Raw genomic sequence first — 17,452 nt, forward strand, 5'->3', positions numbered from 1 at the left:
ACCTACTGTGCCACAGCAACAGCCCTGACTTGGTTCTAAGACAATCTTCCTCCTTGCCTTTTAGGTAGGTCATGTTTAGTTTAACTCCATGAAGGGGAAAAGGTTGGTACAACCTTAATCACACAGCATTAATCCCTTCAATCTACAGTCCTAAAAATAACCCTTTTTCCTTCTGGGTCAGAAGTCACCCACCCTGGGAACTCACCCACCGAGTTAATCCAGGTTCTGGGCCACATCAACAATCCTTTCAAACCTCCCCTTTGACAATTTCCCATTAAATCCCCTCAGGCAGGATAAGGACTACTTCCTCCAAGGAACCTACCTCTCCTTTGTATTTCTCAAAAGAGGCAGTCCCCTCTTTGAACTCCTCCAGCTCTTCTTCCCCAGGGAGAAGCCTATCCACCTGCACATACTCTTCAGAAAAAAAATCAAGCATCTGCTGTGTGCCACACATTGCACTCAAGCTAAAATGGTGAACACAACTAAAATACTGAATGAGTGGGGCTTAGGGGGTTAAGCCTGCCTGCAACGCAGGTATCACATATGAGTGCCAGTTAAAGCCCCACCTGCTCCACTTATGATCTAGCTCCCTGCTAATGTGCCTGGGAAGGCAGTGGAAGATTGGCCCAAGTGCTTGGGCCCCTGCTACCCATGTGAGACCCAAAGTTCCTGGCTTCTGGCTTTGGCCTGGCCCAGCCCTGGCTGTTTTGGCTTTGGAGAATGAACCAGCAGAAGAAAAATGTCTCCTCCTGACTCTGCCTTTCAAATATTTTAAATAAATAAATAAAACATTGAATACATACATAAACTCGTTTAAAAATCCTTTTATTTGGAACAAATCTGAGCTGCTTCTTGGTCTTGTTATCAAAATCCCCTCCAGGACCAGTATCATCATTTCATCTGAAATGCAGAATCTCTGGGCCCCACCTCAGGCAGAATTTGCATTCCAAAAAGATCTCCAGGGATGGACATTAGTGAAATGCCAAGGTTTGAGTGGTGGCTTGGTTTCTAATTCCAGCTTCCAGCTAATGTGCACCCTGGGAGGCAGCAGGTTATAGTTTAAGTACTTGGATCCTTGCCACCCACATGAGAGCCCCAGATGAGTTCCCAGCTACTGGCTTTGCCTTGGCTCAGCTCTGGTTGCTGGGCACATTTGGGGAGTGAACTAGTGAATCAAAGATCTACCTGCCTTTTAAATAAATAAGTAAAAATCCAAAAAGATCTCCAGATGATTCAATGAAAGCCCTTTCAGTTTTGAGGAGCTCTATCCTAAATGACTAATTTCACCCACAATGCAAACTTTTAAATTCAGTTGAATTTTGAATCTGACTAGAGGCCCTAGGTGACTATGTCCCTGACAGTGCTGACAGTGAAGTGAATTCATTTGACACTAGTACTACAGAAAGAAGCACAACAGCACTTATGAGTTCTCTCTAGTTCCATGTTTATTAGTCTGCATAGTGACTTAGATGTTCCAAACACTGGGGGAACCCCTCAACCTCACCCATCTTACATAGGAATGCAAATTAACTTGTTTCAATACCTGTTATAAAAAACAAATACCTTTTAAAAATCTGATTTAACACATTTTTATTTCACTTTTTTTTCCATTTCTTTATAAAACAGTCATCTCCTCACTAGCAGCTCTCTCCCCTAGAGTGGGGGAGGGGGATGGAGGAGGTTGGGCACCTCCAAAGAAAAAGGGAGAGGGGGGTAGGGCCCAGGGTTACCTCCTGAGGTTCTTCTGGGCCTGTTTCAACAATGTGTCAAAATCAAGAGAATCAAATTTGCTCTTTACAGGAGCAGGATCAAAGTCTTCCCGGTTGGAGTCTATAAAGGTAGAGAGAGACACATGTCAAGTTTCCTGACCACATTTCCCAACTACAGGATCCTTGTATCACATGACCAGCTATCTCCCAGCCAAATGCTGGGGCTAAAATTGCCCAGGCTTTAAGTCAAAGGATGAGAGCGCCCTCATTTCTCCTCTCAACCCACCCCTTAGGTTCTGTGTATGTCAAATGAAGGTAAACCTCCCTCCCTCCCTCTGTCAATGAGTTAGCAACACTTCTGGAGAGGAAATGAAGCATGTGGAAGCCTCAGGCCCTCCCTCCACTTACCAAGATCAGAATAGCTCCTCTTGCAGAACTGCCTGCGGCCCCCAAAGCATAGATCAAAGGGCTGCTCATCTGCCTGGCGCAGCTTGTGGCCACTCTCAATGGCTGCAAATGCCTCCTCAGCATAGCGGTAAGTGACGAAGCCATAGTTGTCACTGGTGGGGAGGGTGAGGCAGAAGCTGGAGTGGTCATTTGGCCACATGCCAAGAACACACAGTACCCCAAAGTACAGAGGTGGCTCTTGCTGCCTAGTGGCCAACCCTGACTGTAGAGATTAAGCCCCTCCCCACCATCTCCATCACCCACCATTGCTCAGCACATCAGAGCAAGGAGGAAGACAAACATTAAGGTAAATGAATGGGACAGAAAGTACATCCTGACCTTGGGACCCAAGCTTACCCTTGAACACGGAAGTGGATGGTGCACTCCTCAATCTCTCCAAAGACAGAGAACCTCTGTTTCAGTTCTGACCGAGTCATGCGGCCAGGTATCTTCCCAATGAAGACCACCCTTCTCTCTTCCTATGTTGGATTGTCAAGGCAAATTGATACACCATGAGCCAGGGCTGCAGCTGCAGATGGCTCTTTGAGCTCCCTGCTCAGGGGCTAGTCTACTCCTCCCATGACCTGTTCTACTCACTATTGCACGCTCCTTCTGCAACACTCTCTGCCTTTGGTAATGGTCATGTGAACGGTAAGAGCCGTACCTGACAAGAGAATATGTTGTCAGCCCCTCTAGAAACAAGACAATTCACCACTCTGGATTCTCAGGCACCTGAATCCCAGACCACATGCTCACCGCCGCCTCCGGTCACTTCTCCGGCGTGGGGATGGGGAGCGGGAACGGCTTCGGGAACTGGATGATGAGGAAGAAGAGGAGGAGGAGGAAGATGATGAGGAAGAAGAGGAAGAGCATCTTCGGGATCGTCCAGAGGAACTGCAGCTAGACCTGGAGAATAAAAGGGCATGCCAGAATGTAGGGAACGGCGCAGGTGCACTTCACTTACCTCTCCCAGGTCCCAGCCCTGCCTCCTTGTCAGGAAGCTCAGGACAGAGATCAAGCAGAGCAAGAGATCTAGAACAGTTTTTTCCTCTAGATGAACAGACTGAGGCCCTTTGTGGAAATTTAGATATATCTGGAATGCTGTGGAGTGCTCTGGCAGAGATCATGTTTATTGTCAGTTGTGCAATTAAAAACACTTAACAAGTCAATAAAAAGGAGGGGGGGAATGGACAGAGGGAGAGAAAGGACAGGGCCCTGGGCCTTACAGCCAGCAATCTGTGGTGCTGGGGCCAGATCTGGCTCTCTGGATTATTCCTGCTCCCCTAGCACCCTCCAAAGGAATACTGTGGCATAAAGGATTGTGACTATGCCAGACATAAACTAGGGGACATTTCTGACAATATGCATTGCTGCCAAAACCCAGAAATTCTTCATTGGTTAAGTGGGAAAACTTGGGTCTGTTACTGAGACAAAAAGATATTGCCAGGAAATACATGAGGTCACAGCAACACCCAAAGGAACTGCTCCAGCCAATTTCCCCAGCAGACAGTTAAGGGATGAATTTTTTCCATTAACAATTAACCCACTATCCCACATACCACCAAGAAAATACCACAAATAAGGACTGATGAATGAGAAGAATCACCATGGTCAAGATCAAACCCTACGTCTTCTCAAGGCAGGTCTCACGGAAGCAAGAGACCTTAGGGATATCCCAAACTCCAACAAGGAGTAGAAGCTATCATTTCACAGCCTGCCTCCTTCAACAATCCAGGAAAGAGGAGAAGTCAAAAGCAAAGACAGAAATAGAAATCTTAGTGCCTGAAAGTATCACAGTCAGTGTGTAAAAGCTTTCAGAGTAAACCACAGGCGAATACACGAACTTCCTAAATGTAGAAGACCTAACAAGGCCATCAGAGCTCACCTTCGCCACCTCTTGTGTGGGGGGGAGAGGGACCGGGACCGGGACCGGGATGAGGAAGACGACGATGAGGATGAAGAGGAAGATGCTTCGCTGGTCCGGTTGGACCCAGAGCTGACAGAACGGCTGCTGCGGCCGCGGCGGCCCTGCCAGCCCCGGCTTGGGGGACTGGCTGACCTGCAGGCTTTTCGGTAACAGCGCACTGACCGCTGCTTGGTTGAAGGCTCTGGGGGAGTCCTAGTGTTCGCGTCATTTCGGCAGGGTGAGGCCTCAGGGGACAGCAAGGCAGATGGGGCAAGGCAAGGTGCTGAGGGATCTGCCTGCTCATTGCTAGTCCTGTGATCAAGTGGCTCCTGGGAGGCAGCTGTGTATGGGGGCAGAGGAGCAGCTGGGCCCAGGGACAAGACAGGTTTGATGGTGATATCCTGATGGCGTTTGACATTCCATCGGGAGCCCATCTCTGGAGTGACTAAAGCAGGCATCTTTTTTGGGGGGGTCCTGCTCCGGACACAATAGTCATGGTCCCCAGAGCCCACATGCACTGGATTAGGGCCATGGACCCCTTCTTGCAGGCAGGCTGCAGCTGGATGTTTGGCCTCTGTAACTCCTTCAGGCTTCAGGGTTCCCTCCTGGGCGGTGGACTTAGGAGATCTGGCTTTGGCCAGCAGTGAGACAGCAGCCAGGGGCTTCCATAACTGGTGGGGAGGGGTAGCTGGAGGGGTGAGCCCTGTGAGGGGAGGGAGGATGGAGATAGTAGGATGAGATCCGATTCTATACTTCCAAATACTGCGTACATAGGCTTCAGAGAACCCCACCTCATCTCACAGCACACCAAGCATGGTCAACAGCCCAACTTTCACTGTTTCAACTGTTCCTTCCCCATCTTCTTCATCTTGGAAACAGCAGGAAGGAAAAAAAAAAAAAAACAGCCAGCTAGGGTCTCCCTGAACTCATCTCCTCAATACCCAAACTTAGCAGGTGACCAGGTACTACCCAGTCTATTTCTTCTTCTTCTTCTTTTTTTTTTTTTTTTTTGACAGGCAGAATGGACAGTGAGAGAGAGACAGAGAGAAAGGTCTTCCTTTGCCTTTGGTTCACCCTCCAGTGGCCGCCGCGGTAGGCGCGCTGCGGCCGGCGCACTGTGCTGATCCGATGGCAGGAGCCAGGTGCTTCTCCTGGTCTCCCATGGGGTGCAGGGCCCAAGGACTTGGGCCATCCTCCACTGCACTCCCTGGCCACAGCAGAGAGCTGGCCTGGAAGAGGGGCAACCGGGACAGGATCGGTGCCCCGACCGGGACTAGAACCCGGTGTGCCGGCACCGCAAGGCGGAGGATTAGCCTAGCGAGCCACGGCGCCGGCAATTTCTCCATTCTTATATATCCACCCTTTCCACCCAGCACTGACTTCTGGGTTGCATCTTGCCTGGACTCTTGCAATAAACTTTGGATGGTCTCCCTACTTCCAGCTTCATACCTGTCACTTATCTTCTACATCCCTGGTAAAGATTTTTCAATTGCTTCTTCAACACACAAGATAAAGTCCAAACTTAACACAACATTTGAAGTTCCCACAACCTGACCTATTTACCATTCCAGCTTGCTTTAGCTCTACCCACCACCCTGATCAGCCACTATACTTCAAACCAAGCCACTCACAATTCCCCAAAAAATACCAGCCAGGTTTATTCAGTTCACTCAAGCTACTCCATCTGCCAAGTCCCTGTCCCCGAAATCCACCACCTGACCAATTATCATTTTCTCACACCTCAGCGTGGGTGGTAACCACCTATAACCTTTCTCTCGACTGCCCCGTAGATCTCCCTGTAAACTACACACTTACCACACCACCGGATACTTAACATGCCCATTTGTTTAAGCATCATCTGTCCCCTAGGCTGTGAGCACCTCAAGGATAGAGATCAGATCTCTGCATCAACGCCTACACTTGACGTAGAGCAGGCTCTGCACATGTTCGCTGTATCACCTGGTGATAGGCAGAGTTCCCCACCCTGAACCCACCTGCCACGTTGGCCAGTTCTGGGGCTTGTAACCGGTCTAGGGGCCTCTTCTCCTGGGGAGTGTCAACGCTGCTGGCGGGGGGAAAAGGGAAAGCCTGGTTCATTGCCTCCTCAGTATCTGCACATCCGCTTTCCTCTCAAGGCGACGGGAGGGGTGGGTACACACAAGAATGGGACGCACACACTGCTGCATCCCTCTCCTTCAGCACAAAAGGGGTCTTGGTGACTCAACTACAGACTGGGTCTCAAGTCAGCTCTGCCTCACTCCAGCAGGCAGGGTGGCTATCGCCGACCACCACCTTCAAATTAGGAATCTCGCCTGCTTAGCTCAAGCCAATGTGAAACCACCGTGGAGGGGAAGAAGCTTGTCAAAACAGGATGGGGTAACGTTGATCAAAAAAATTGGTTAAAAAAAAAAAGCTTCATGACTGAAGACAGGAGCGAGGAGGGAAGGGATACTTGTGTATTACAAGGGGTCAGGGACTAGCCACTAACATCTTTCCCTACTTCAAGTTACCCCATCACCAGCATTGAACAAGCTTAGTCTGGTGCGAAGGCAGGAAATCACCAAGGCATGACCTGCCAGAAGACAACAGGGCACCTCCAGTGCGTTTGGAATATTCGACTGGAGTCAGCTGGGCAGTGGGGGGAGTACGCATGCTCCCACCTCACTGCCCAAGACGGTGCCCAGCAGTGATGGGCAGGAGGGAATGGGCAAAAGGGAGACGTCTTCCTGTCGACTGAACATCCTGCCCCAGAGGCACCAAGTCGACAGTCCTGGAGTGCCACCGGCTGCTGACCAACAGCTGTAGGGTAACTCGCTCCAGGGTCTCCATACTTACCCTGAGTTTCCTACAGCCAAGCTGTCAGCAGGAGCCGGGGGAGGACACTCCTTTTTGGCTGCAAGGAAACCATACTAGTTAAAGCCCACCCAGATGTTCTAGACTGAGGAGGCACAGAAGGGCTTGCTTTGAGACCCAAAGAAGGAAAATCCATTTGCCTACACGCATACTCCCTGTTAGAATGGCTCCAAAGAGAGCCAAGCTCCAAAACACCCACATTCCCCACTGATTCTGACATACTGTCCAAACTCACACACCTAGCATTCAAGGTTCTACAGAACCTGCCCAACTTACTAGCCTTGTAGCCTACTCTTGTCCTACACTCACTTCAATCTTGCCATGTACCAGAGACAAGTGTTTCCAACTCAGCCGTCATTTGTGCAGGTTCTTCTCCTCCCCAGTCAGGCCATAAGCTCCACAGTATCTTCCACAGTACCCAGAGCCATGCCTTGCACTAAGAAAACAGAACTATTCCTTGCCTGCCAAATACACCACACGTGGCCCTTCCTATACCTAATCTCTGCCTTTCTTTACCACATACATTCTAGGAGCTCCTTTCAGTGCCCAGCTTGAAAGCTTCTTCCCTCTGGAAAGCTGTCCCCAAACAATCCCAACCCCCTCAGACTTCCCCATCTACTTCAGGATAGCACTTGCTATCCTGTGCCATCATTGTCTCGGGCTTCTATCACTGTCACGGGTGAGTCTTGCCTCCCTATTGCCATTAGGGAGCTGCTCCAATGGCTGAGACTGCCCTCCTCCCCACCATACCATCCCACTTTAAGCAACTACAGAGCTGAGCCTAATACAGAGCTGAGCCTAAACGAAGTATCAACAATCAAAAAATGGGATGGAACACAACTTCCCAGATTCCCTCACCTTCCGATTTCTCAAACTGCTCCAGCAGACTGGACAGATCCGACGCCTCAATTCCTGTGGAGGCACACAACACAGGATTGAAAACTAGCCCTTACCAACTGAGTCAGCCCAGATCCCAAAAAGCCCCCAATCACCTCATTTCTCCCTCTATATGCCCCAGTCCACTGTACTAAGTACCATCAAGGCAGAAGCACAAAGGATTCCACAGACCCAGAGCTCCACCTCTCAAAAAACTCTCCAAGAAATCCAACAGAGGGCAGCCTCTTCATGTTTACTGTGTTCTAAGGACAGCATTCCTCAGCCAACCCATGCCCTTCTTCACACCCACTGAACCAGGTGGCACTCACCAATCTCACTGATGAAAGCCTGCACCACATCTTCAGGACCCTGGGTCCGTGGGGCAGGCAGGAAGGACAGCTTCCTTAGACGGGCTGGGTGGACAGCAGGCAGCTTGGGCACAGTGCTCTGCCGTGGTGTGGGAAGAGCCCTGGTAGCAGGAGAAGGGGACTTCTCCTTGGGCTTGCTCTCCTGAGTCTCAGACTTCTCTGACCCAGGTGCCACAGCCGCACCCTCAGCAGATGGACACGGTGGAGCCTTACCACGGGGACTTTGCACCAAGGAGGACTCCTTAGGTTTCGAATGAGGAGATGCAGGCACAGGCTTGACCTCTACCTTGGTGTGCTCTATCTGTGGAGCTCCATGGCCAGCTGGCTCAACAGTGAGGGCAGGAGCCATGGGCGTGGAAAGTACATTATCAGGAGGGCCAGCTGGAATGCCACTGGGCTCTATCTTGGATGGGGGCACAGCTCTCCCAACAGAGGCTGGAGGTAAAGGAGGTGGGGGAACGGCAGACCAGAACGGAGGGTGTTGTGGCCCTGGGCCCCATCCCATGGGCCCATAGGTACAGGTGGAACTGTAAGGTGACACTGGGGCAGGAGGGGGTACCCAAGGCACATTACAAGTGGGGGGCACAGCATAGGTGCCAGGAGTACCAGACACCAGGGGCACAGCTGGTGGGGGAGGCAGGCAAGGATAGCCAGAAGGGGACACAGGGGGATAACAAGGCCAGGGTGGCACAGGAGCATAGTGAGGATAGGGATCAGGTGGCACTGGCCCTACAGATACTGGAAGACTAGGAGGCTGCAATGGAGGAGGGGGCAGACTGGGAACCCCATGCCCACTTGCAGGTGGGGGTGGCATAGGGGGCATCCCCAGCCCACCTGGGGGAAAAGGCAGACCAGTTGGCATGGGGGGAGCCATGGGCCCAACAGGGGACACAGACTGCACAGGAGGGGGAGGTCTTGCCGGCAATGACATCTCCCGGGATGGCACCTGCTCAGTAGGAGTTGAGGCCACAGGTTTGTTTATAGGTGGCTCAGGACTAACAGAAGCAGGACTAGGGCCCGCAGGCACAAAGCCAGCCTCAGGGGGAACTTCAGAGCTTCTCTGCAGAGTTGTCTTCTTGGCTGGAGCTGGCGGCACAATAAGACAAGGGATGTCTGCCAGCCCCGTAGGAGTCTCTGGGAGGCTGGGCCACTTCCCAGTTGGAGGCTGGGGACTCCTCTCTTCTGTCTCTGCTTGACGCTGCTGCCGTCGTCGCCGGTACTCAGACAGGCTGAGAGGCCGAGGTCTGGCTTCCTGGGTTGTGGTACTGGTACCACTTTCCACCTTGAGAGCACCCACGACCTCCTTGACTTCAGGGATGATGGCCTTTGTGCAGTCTGACGACTCTGACTCCAGGAGATGAGGAACTAGACTCCCCTGGGCTGCGGCGGCGGCAGCTGCAGCCGCCGCCACTGCTGCACGTCTGGGATCAGTTGGTCTGGACTTAACTAGCACAGGGTCAACTGGAGCCAGGTCACTGGGAACAGAGTCAACTGGTGTTGGGCTGACAACTGGCACTGGATCAGCTGCAACAGCATCGACCAATGGTACATCATCTGAGGTGGGAACAACCCTTGCAGGGTCAACTGCTGCCGAGTCAGACACAACAGGGCCAATTAGCACTGGGTCAGGTGGGCGAGGGTCAACGAACACAGGGTCGCCTACAGGGGGACCAGCTTCAGCAGAGTCAGGCGGCGAGAGATGGGCTGGGACAGGGCTGCCTTGGACAGTGTCAACCAGCTTCGGGTAAAGATCTAGAGGACCTTCTTTAGCAGGACTACCTTGTCCTGCACTTTTCTCCAAGTTTCCAGGGCTAGGCTTTTCCAAGGCAGCTGCCCAGGCCCTAGCCCAAGCCCGAGGCTTCCCCCTGCCCTGGGGTGGTCCACCCTCTCTTTGAAGTTCCTCCTGAGGCTGTTTCTGCAAGCTGCCTGCCTGAGAGGTCCTTTCTGTAGCCGTGGTAGACTGGCCACGACAGGATGACCTCAGCCTCCTAGCATAGCTTTCTGTACAGGCTGCTGGCTGCTCCTTACTCTTCTTCCTCCTGACCTTTCGGGCTCTCTGGGAACCCAGCACTGTATTGGCAGGTGGGTTCTGCAGCCCCTTGGGTTCCATGGCCTTGCTGGGCTCCAACAAGCAGGCCGAGCCCATCTTCTCTGAATCCAGTGACAAGCCATCTTTCTCAAGACAGAGGGCTGCCTTAGGCACAGCAGCCTCTGCCTCCGACTCCAATGTGGGCATGAGCAGCTGCAAGGCAGGACTTGCCTCTAGCGAGTCATCCAGTAGCACAGGCTGAGGTCCAGGAGGGATCTGCCGCACCACAACCGGAATCTCCAAGTCATCACCGGCTGTGGCTGCCTGGCCCACAATCTCCAGCACCACACAACCCTCAGGCAGCGTCAAATCGTCTGGCTGCTCTTGAAGCTCATCTTCCAGTGATGCCAAGTGGGTGAGGTTGGGCAGGCAGTAGGGGTGCATGGCACGCACCAACTCACTCAGGGAGGAGATGCTCTCATCACCAGCCACTGGCCCTGCCATCTCCATGACCTTGTCTTCCTCCTCAGGGCAGGCCAAGTGCATGGGGAAGTCTGGAACGCTGCTCACTGAGTTGCTGAGCTCCCCAGCAAGCATTTGGCCACCAAAGCTGGCCGTCTCCTCCTCCTCTTCTCCATCACTGCGCTGCTGTGGGGGAGGAGACTGGCCCCAGCGTGGTCTTGTTCTTGGGGGCCTCCAGCTAGGAAGCTTGGGGGAAGAGGTCTCTAAGAAGGAAGGTGGGGAGAAGTCCCAAGAAGGATCTGCAAGAGACATCTCAACCTGCAGGAGGAAAGGAGAGAAGCCTGAAGAATTTTCTCCAGGCAAGCATTTTCCAGACCTGTTCCCATAAACCACTTCCAACTGGGAGCTCCTGAGGTCTTGTAGGTCAGGCTTACCCCATTCATTCTACTGCTGCCTGTGCCAGACCCCAGTGAGTCTACTGGGGTGATGAGGTCACATTCGGGAGGTGTCCGAGAGAGAGTCAGCAGCTTGTGCAGCTAAGAAGGAAAGACCTGAGTTCAGTCTGTGCTTCAGCACGAGGGAGCAGGCCCACATGGCTCTAAACCGCACCAACCGTATGTCCCCTTCCCCAGGTCCCACACTCACAGAAGAGCCCTCCCGAGGTGACACAAGCAACTCCGAGTCAGGAATGCTGTCAAACGGAGACAGGTTCTCAGAATCCGCGTTGTCCAAGATCTCTGTCAGCGCTGTCAGCAGCGACACTTCATTCTGGTCGTCCAGAGATAATCTGCTCTGCTCCAGAAAGACAACAGGAAGGTCTCACCAACATCTCTACTGAGCTCTGGCCACTGAGGACTGGATGCCAAGGATCCTATCTCCCAGGCCCAGCAGTTCAATTTGCCAGTGAGAGGGATCAAACAGTCATGGCTGTCTCTGTAACTCTGCCTCTCCAAAAAAAAAAAAAAAAAAAAATTCATGGCTTCCAATCCCTTTCACCATCCGCCACCTCTCTAATGTCAACGGACACCTGTCAGGCATGAGTCTTAAGCTTGAGTTCCACACTCTCCCTCACCTTCAGGTAAGATGAGGATGCTCAGCAAAGCATCTAGCACCCCAACCCTAACCCAACCCTTGGCCAGACTAGAATTGGGATCAAACCTACACCCTAGGTCAGGGGCTCAACTGGAGGAAAAGTCTTGGACTGCAGTCACAGCTAGCCACAGCATCCCTACATGGCACATATTCTGGCAGCCTGCAGCCTAACTCCCACCTAGAAACAAAAAAGTTCAAGGACTCAGGTTGGGCTCCCAGGAGCCAAGGTCTTGGGAGAGCAGAACCATGCCTACACAACTCCAGGGATTGGAGCTAGAGCCTCCCATGCAAAACTCCTGCCTGCACATCTCCAAGTCCAGCTCCAGCTCACCTCTCCAAGGCTCCCAAAATCCTCAATAAGGGAGATGAGAGAGGCATCCATGTAGCTCTGCATGGTCCCCAGCAGTGTCTCATCCTGCAGCATCAGCTCCTCCATCTCCAGGTCCTTGTCCCTCAGAGAGGGGCCCAGCCGAGACAGATTGACAAAGCCAGAGTCGTCCCCCTCCTCGTGCACCAGCACCTGAAGCAAAAGGGGAAAGGTCAGAAGAGCCCAGGCCCTCGGGGGCAGCTGCCTGATAAGCTCCATACACTAGGTCCCCAGTCCTTCCCCAGCGGTGCCAAGCTCAGCAACAGCCCTACCACGGCCAAACCTCTGGGCAAGCTGGGCCAAGAGAAGCACAGCCCGTGAGCAAAAGTCCCAACCAGGACAGCAGTGTTCTGGGAAGAAGAGTTTAGTCTCTATTCAGAAATAGATGGGGTCCCAGGGGATTATTATACTGGGGAGTAAAAACATCAAACAGATCAAAATTGCTCAGCAGTCACCCATTGACAGTGGCGAAGGCAACAGACAAGGGGGGCACACACCTGCTGCAAACCCCATTTAGGCTTTTGTTCTCTGCCTAGCTCAAATGTTACCTCTTCAAGAAGTCACCTCAGGCTTCTCTGGCCCATGCTGGTCTCTCCTCACCCCTACATTCACACAATCGCCTAACACTTGCTTTCCTGGCAATCACAGCCCATCTCCTCAGCCCCATGACATTCCTATAAAAACTGGATTTCAAGTTCCTCTAGCGCAAGTAACCCTTTGCATTCTCTTAGCTTATATTCTCCTGGGCTCCTACAAGAGTTTAAAAGTGCTAATACCTTCCAGTTACCCAGGATGCCCAGCACAGTGTCTAATACGCCCAACAGACTGCCACCAAGCTGTCAATGGTAGTCCCAAGGGAAGGGTCTGTTTCCCCACCTCTACCAGGTGAGAACAAGAGTCTGATGCTACAGATGTCATGTCCTAGGAGAGTCAGCAACATCTTCAACTTTCTCAGGCAGGGAGGCACCCGCCCAGACCTGTCAACAGTGTGGGTGTGGGCAGGGTCAGAAATGGCTGGAATGGGATTGGTGAGGCCGGAGGCTAGAACAACAGGTACCTCCCCTATAGGAAACTTGCAAAGGCCAGACCACAGGGTCAGACAAGCAGGACCCTCCCCATTCTGCTGTAAAACAAAACTGCACCTCACCTCCTCCGAAAGAGAAAAGTTGAGCAGGTGAGACTACCTCCAACACATCCACTCTCCTAACAAAGGTGAGAAGTTCCAATGCGCAGGGAGAGAGAAGGCTGGTAAAGGACACTTCAGGAAGCCAGGCCCAGAGATCCAGGCCCAGAGATGAAGTGAAAGGCAACAGGTTTTAGCTACTAACACCTCCCAGGCCTTCACAATCCTGTAATTACAACCAGCTGCTGAATAGCACCTGGCTCAGCAAACCCTCCTGGGTGAGCAAGGAGGTGGATCCCTAATTGCCCTACCACCTACCTACCTGAGCCCCAACCACTAGGCCAAAACCATCCATGCAGGCCACCTCTGTCACTTGGACACTAGAACCTGAATCAGAGACATGCCTCTTACCTGTCCTCCCATCCCCAGTCTAGCTCCCACTAAACCACCTAATTAGCATTTCTAACTTCAACAACCTCCCAACTGGCTTTCTCGAGTCAACCTTGTTCTTCCAGGGTTCAAAGCCAGTCAGAAACTTCTAAAAATGTATGTCTGATCACCCCCAAGACCTCTGCAAACCTTCAGCAGCACTGGGTTGAAGGCCTTACTGTGGCTGGCGGGGTCCTGGATTTCCTCACCAGACCGCTCTGCTCCAGCATGTCCTCTCCCACTACTGTTTCTCTAATAAGCCAGAAAGTTCTCTCTCCCCTGAAGAATTCCTTTTGATCAAGGTTTATCCACACCCAGTCTTAGGTCTCAGCTTAAAACATCCCTTCCCAGCCCCCACAAAGTGTATTACTACTGCTGGTTATATAATCCCAAATGGCCTGCACTTCTCATTTGCCCCAACTATTTATATATACTTTTGGCCTATCTTGATTAAAACATAAGATCCCAGAAGACAGGACCCATGCTTGTGTAGTTTGCCATGTAACACCTGTTCCTGAACATAGTGGTATTTCAATATGAGCTGGGTCACTCACATCCATCTTTGAGAAGACAATCTCTCCATGAGAACTGCTCCAACCCCAAAGGCTACCTAACTTGCAATACAGCTAAAACCTGGATCCCTCCTGCTTCTCTCCAGGACACCTGGCAGCACATCCCCAAAAATGTAGTCTCTGGAAAAACGAGGGAAAAGGGTTGGGCTTCTTCCAAATTCATGCCCCAGTAGCCATCCTGCCCAGGACAAGGGCCTGGATCGATCTGCCACACCTTACCTTACAACACAGCTGGGAACCCAACTCCCAGCGGGAAACATCAAAATGCTGACAAGAACTCAGCTTAACATAGGAACAGTTCAGACTAACTCCTTCCCACTTCCACCCTGAGTGAGAAGGGGACAGTATTACTTAAATATAAAGAACTGAAGACCCAGAAAGATCAGACAGAATTCTCCCTCATCCAGCAAGTGTCAAACTAATATTAAATAGTTCTCAAAGCACCTCCAACTTTTCCCATCTCCAACATACACTGCAAAGAGCCTTAAATTCTGGGCATCGGTTTTAAGGAGCAGGCTTATTTATTTAAGTACCTCCCCAAAAAGAAACGCGGGATAAGTGAGAAAGGGGACAGGAGTCCCCTCCCCCTTACTTCACCGTGTCCCAGGTATACGATGACACCTTCCACGTCCCTTCAATCACCGACAAGGCAGTACTGCAGGTAACCAAAGCGCCACTGCCCGTGACTCACAAGCCATCCCAAGCCGGTCAGACAGAAGCCGCCAGAAGCTCGCTCCTCCACGGACCTTAAAGCCTCAGCCTCTGCCCTCCCCATCATAGAGAACAGACTCTCCGAACCTCTGGGAAGCCCTCCCCATCAGCTGTCTAGAGGCGCTGAGCACCCAAGCAGGAGGGAAGAAACTCCAAGACTTCGGGCAAAGTTCAGAGTAGCAGCCCCTACCTTCCTTCCCGGCTAGGCGGCCCCAGCCCGGGCCGGAGATGGCGGGACCGGCTGAGACACACCCAGTTCCCGGCAGTGCGGCTCCAGGGCCGATACGAGATGCCCGACAGCCTGGGACGGGAGCCACGTGGACATCCCTTCCCCGCCCCCACGTGGACCCGCGCCCCGTGCCCCCCCCCCAAGAGCACAACCCACGTGGGTGCTCCAGCCGCGTGTAGGGGGAGGGGAGACAGACAAGTTCTCCCGGGAAAATCGCTCCCCCCACCCCACGTGGCTCCGAAAAGGGAACTGCGGCGCCAAGCTAAGGGAGCCCCATTCGGCATCCTCGGGGCGGGGGCGCGGGGCGGGTGGTTAGCCTGCGACTCTACTTCCGAACCCTTAACACTCCCACCGCGGGCCCCTCTTCCCTGCAGCCGGCTCAGCCACTCTGCCGTTCCCCAGGAATGGGCACAGGGACTCCGCCTTTGCCGGCGTACCCCCAGCAGACGACTAAGGTTTACTCGACCGGCCTGACGCCCGCGGCCACCGGCATCGACTCCCAAGCGCTTCCTCCCTTTCCTGTGGCGTCCACGTGTCACCACCCGGCACACGCCGCTTTGCTGCCAGCCGCGGGCCGCCTGCCAGCACTCACCTGCTCCCCGCCGCTCATAGCGCCCACGGTCCCGTACGGCGCTTGGCTCCGACTGCCCCAACCGCTACTGCGGACTCCACCGCCGGGGTCCGGGCCGGGGCCCCCAGTCGGGGGCGGCGCGACTCCGTCTCTGCGTCCCCGGCGCGCCGCCATCTTGGCCCCTGAACACCCAGCGCTGCTCTGATCGCCGGCGCCGCCTCGCCCAGCCGATTGTGGGAGGCGAACTACAACTCCCGAATGACCCTCCAAGACTACGGACCCCAGAAGGCTGTGCGACGAGGCCCTCTTGCACCTGGGAAGAGGCCCTGGTCTCGCGCGAGGTTTCCTGGGAGTAGTAGTCGCTTTAAGCCGAGGCCGAGCGGTACGCTCGCTAGTGGTGCTGTGGTGCCCAGTCGTGGGTTACCCGGCGAGACTGACTAGGGGAGCTTGCAGGAATCAGGAGAGAGTTGACGTTGGCCTATCATTTCATTTTCGCTAATTTGTCCAGCTGTTGGAAAGGCTTCTGTCACGTTCTACCTGCTGTGCATTCCTTTCCTTAGTCCAAGTGGGCCTCTGTTTGGAAACAGCACCCCCTAGTGTGTACCCACACTCGAGGCGCTAAATCTCACCTAAGCCCAGACTGCAGCACTACCGCAAATTTCATCTTAAAACACCTCAATCTCTGGTCTCAGGTGCTGCTCAGAAGCCTACGTTGGCTTTTCATTACCAAACTTGTTTCTTGCTGCTCCATGTATCTTTGTGACCTCCAAAGATTCGTGTTCTGCTCTGTATTTCTGCCTGGAATATTTGAACCTCCGACTATGTTTCATATCCTGTTTAATCTAGGAAAGCCTTTTTGACCCCGTTCTGTATTTCAACAGTCCATCACTGCCTCTACTGTGCCCTTATTTGCCACTAGAATCTACATCATGTTGTTTTTTATTTTTGAAAAACTTTATTACAAATGCTTAAAAATTATTTAAAATAGTACAAAAGTGTATAGAGGGGAAAAAATCTTGCAAATTCCAGTTCTACTTCCCAGATTCAACCTTTGTTGCCTTTAGTGGGTATTCAGCCACACTTTTTTTCTGTGAATATAAAAATGTAGAGAGACAAATTGGTCTTTTCTTTGTTAAAAAATGGGATCATACAATATATATGGCGCTACAACGTGCTACTCTCATATAACAATATGTTAACCCATTCACTAGCCAAATATTTTCTGAGCTGTTAGCAGTTCCATTTTATGAATATATCATTATTTAGATAGGTAAGTTGTTTCTGGTTTTTCACTATCACATGTTAATTCATGGTGGACATCTTTGTACATGTTCTATACATGTATCTGCACATTTGTGCAGTCTTTCAACAATTTTGTGGAAATTTGGTTGATGAGTTAAAAGATGTACGCATTGGAAATTCAATGAGTAATGCCAGTTGCCCTTTGGGAAGGGTACCCTGACATGGATAGCCACTAAAAATTCATGAGAGGAAAGGACTTCTTTCAGTTGTTGCTTAATATTTCAGGTAAATCAGTGTAGTCTTCCCAAGTAGTAGGCTTTGGAAGGCATAAATATGGAAAAAATCATATTCACAATTTTCTTCATAATTACATGAGGGCCAACAATACAGTTTATTTCCAACAAACTTGAAAATAAAATTGCCTATGGGGGAGGAGTTGTTTGGTGCCACTTGGGATGCTGGCATC

General features: G+C 52.1%; 1 protein-coding gene across 6 annotated transcripts; it reads right to left on the reverse strand.

Moving 5' to 3' along the window:
* Positions 1 to 839: 839 nt before the first annotated feature.
* On the reverse strand, positions 840 to 15,938 carry PPRC1 (PPARG related coactivator 1). Of its 6 annotated transcripts, none has more exons than XM_062215377.1 (14): positions 15,766 to 15,938; positions 12,074 to 12,262; positions 11,296 to 11,442; positions 11,085 to 11,186; positions 8,121 to 10,968; positions 7,774 to 7,827; positions 6,898 to 6,955; positions 6,057 to 6,124; positions 4,042 to 4,765; positions 2,913 to 3,062; positions 2,754 to 2,820; positions 2,514 to 2,635; positions 2,118 to 2,269; positions 841 to 1,830 (listed from the first exon to the last, which is right to left on the reverse strand). In XM_062215377.1, the coding sequence occupies exons 1-14, from the start codon at positions 15,916 to 15,918 to the stop codon at positions 1,727 to 1,729; spliced, it is 4,938 nt and encodes a 1,645-aa protein (XP_062071361.1). In that variant the 5' UTR covers positions 15,919 to 15,938; the 3' UTR covers positions 841 to 1,726. The 6 variants fall into 6 exon arrangements, with proteins under 6 accessions (XP_062071364.1, XP_062071361.1, XP_062071360.1 ...); XM_062215376.1 differs by having other exon boundaries at positions 6,057 to 6,127; XM_062215379.1 differs by lacking the exon at positions 15,766 to 15,938 and adding an exon at positions 15,135 to 15,233 and having other exon boundaries at positions 842 to 1,830; positions 6,057 to 6,127.
* Positions 15,939 to 17,452: the final 1,514 nt, after the last annotated feature.

Source organism: Lepus europaeus, chromosome 17 (genome assembly GCF_033115175.1).
Source record: "Lepus europaeus isolate LE1 chromosome 17, mLepTim1.pri, whole genome shotgun sequence".
NCBI lineage: Eukaryota > Metazoa > Chordata > Mammalia > Lagomorpha > Leporidae > Lepus > Lepus europaeus.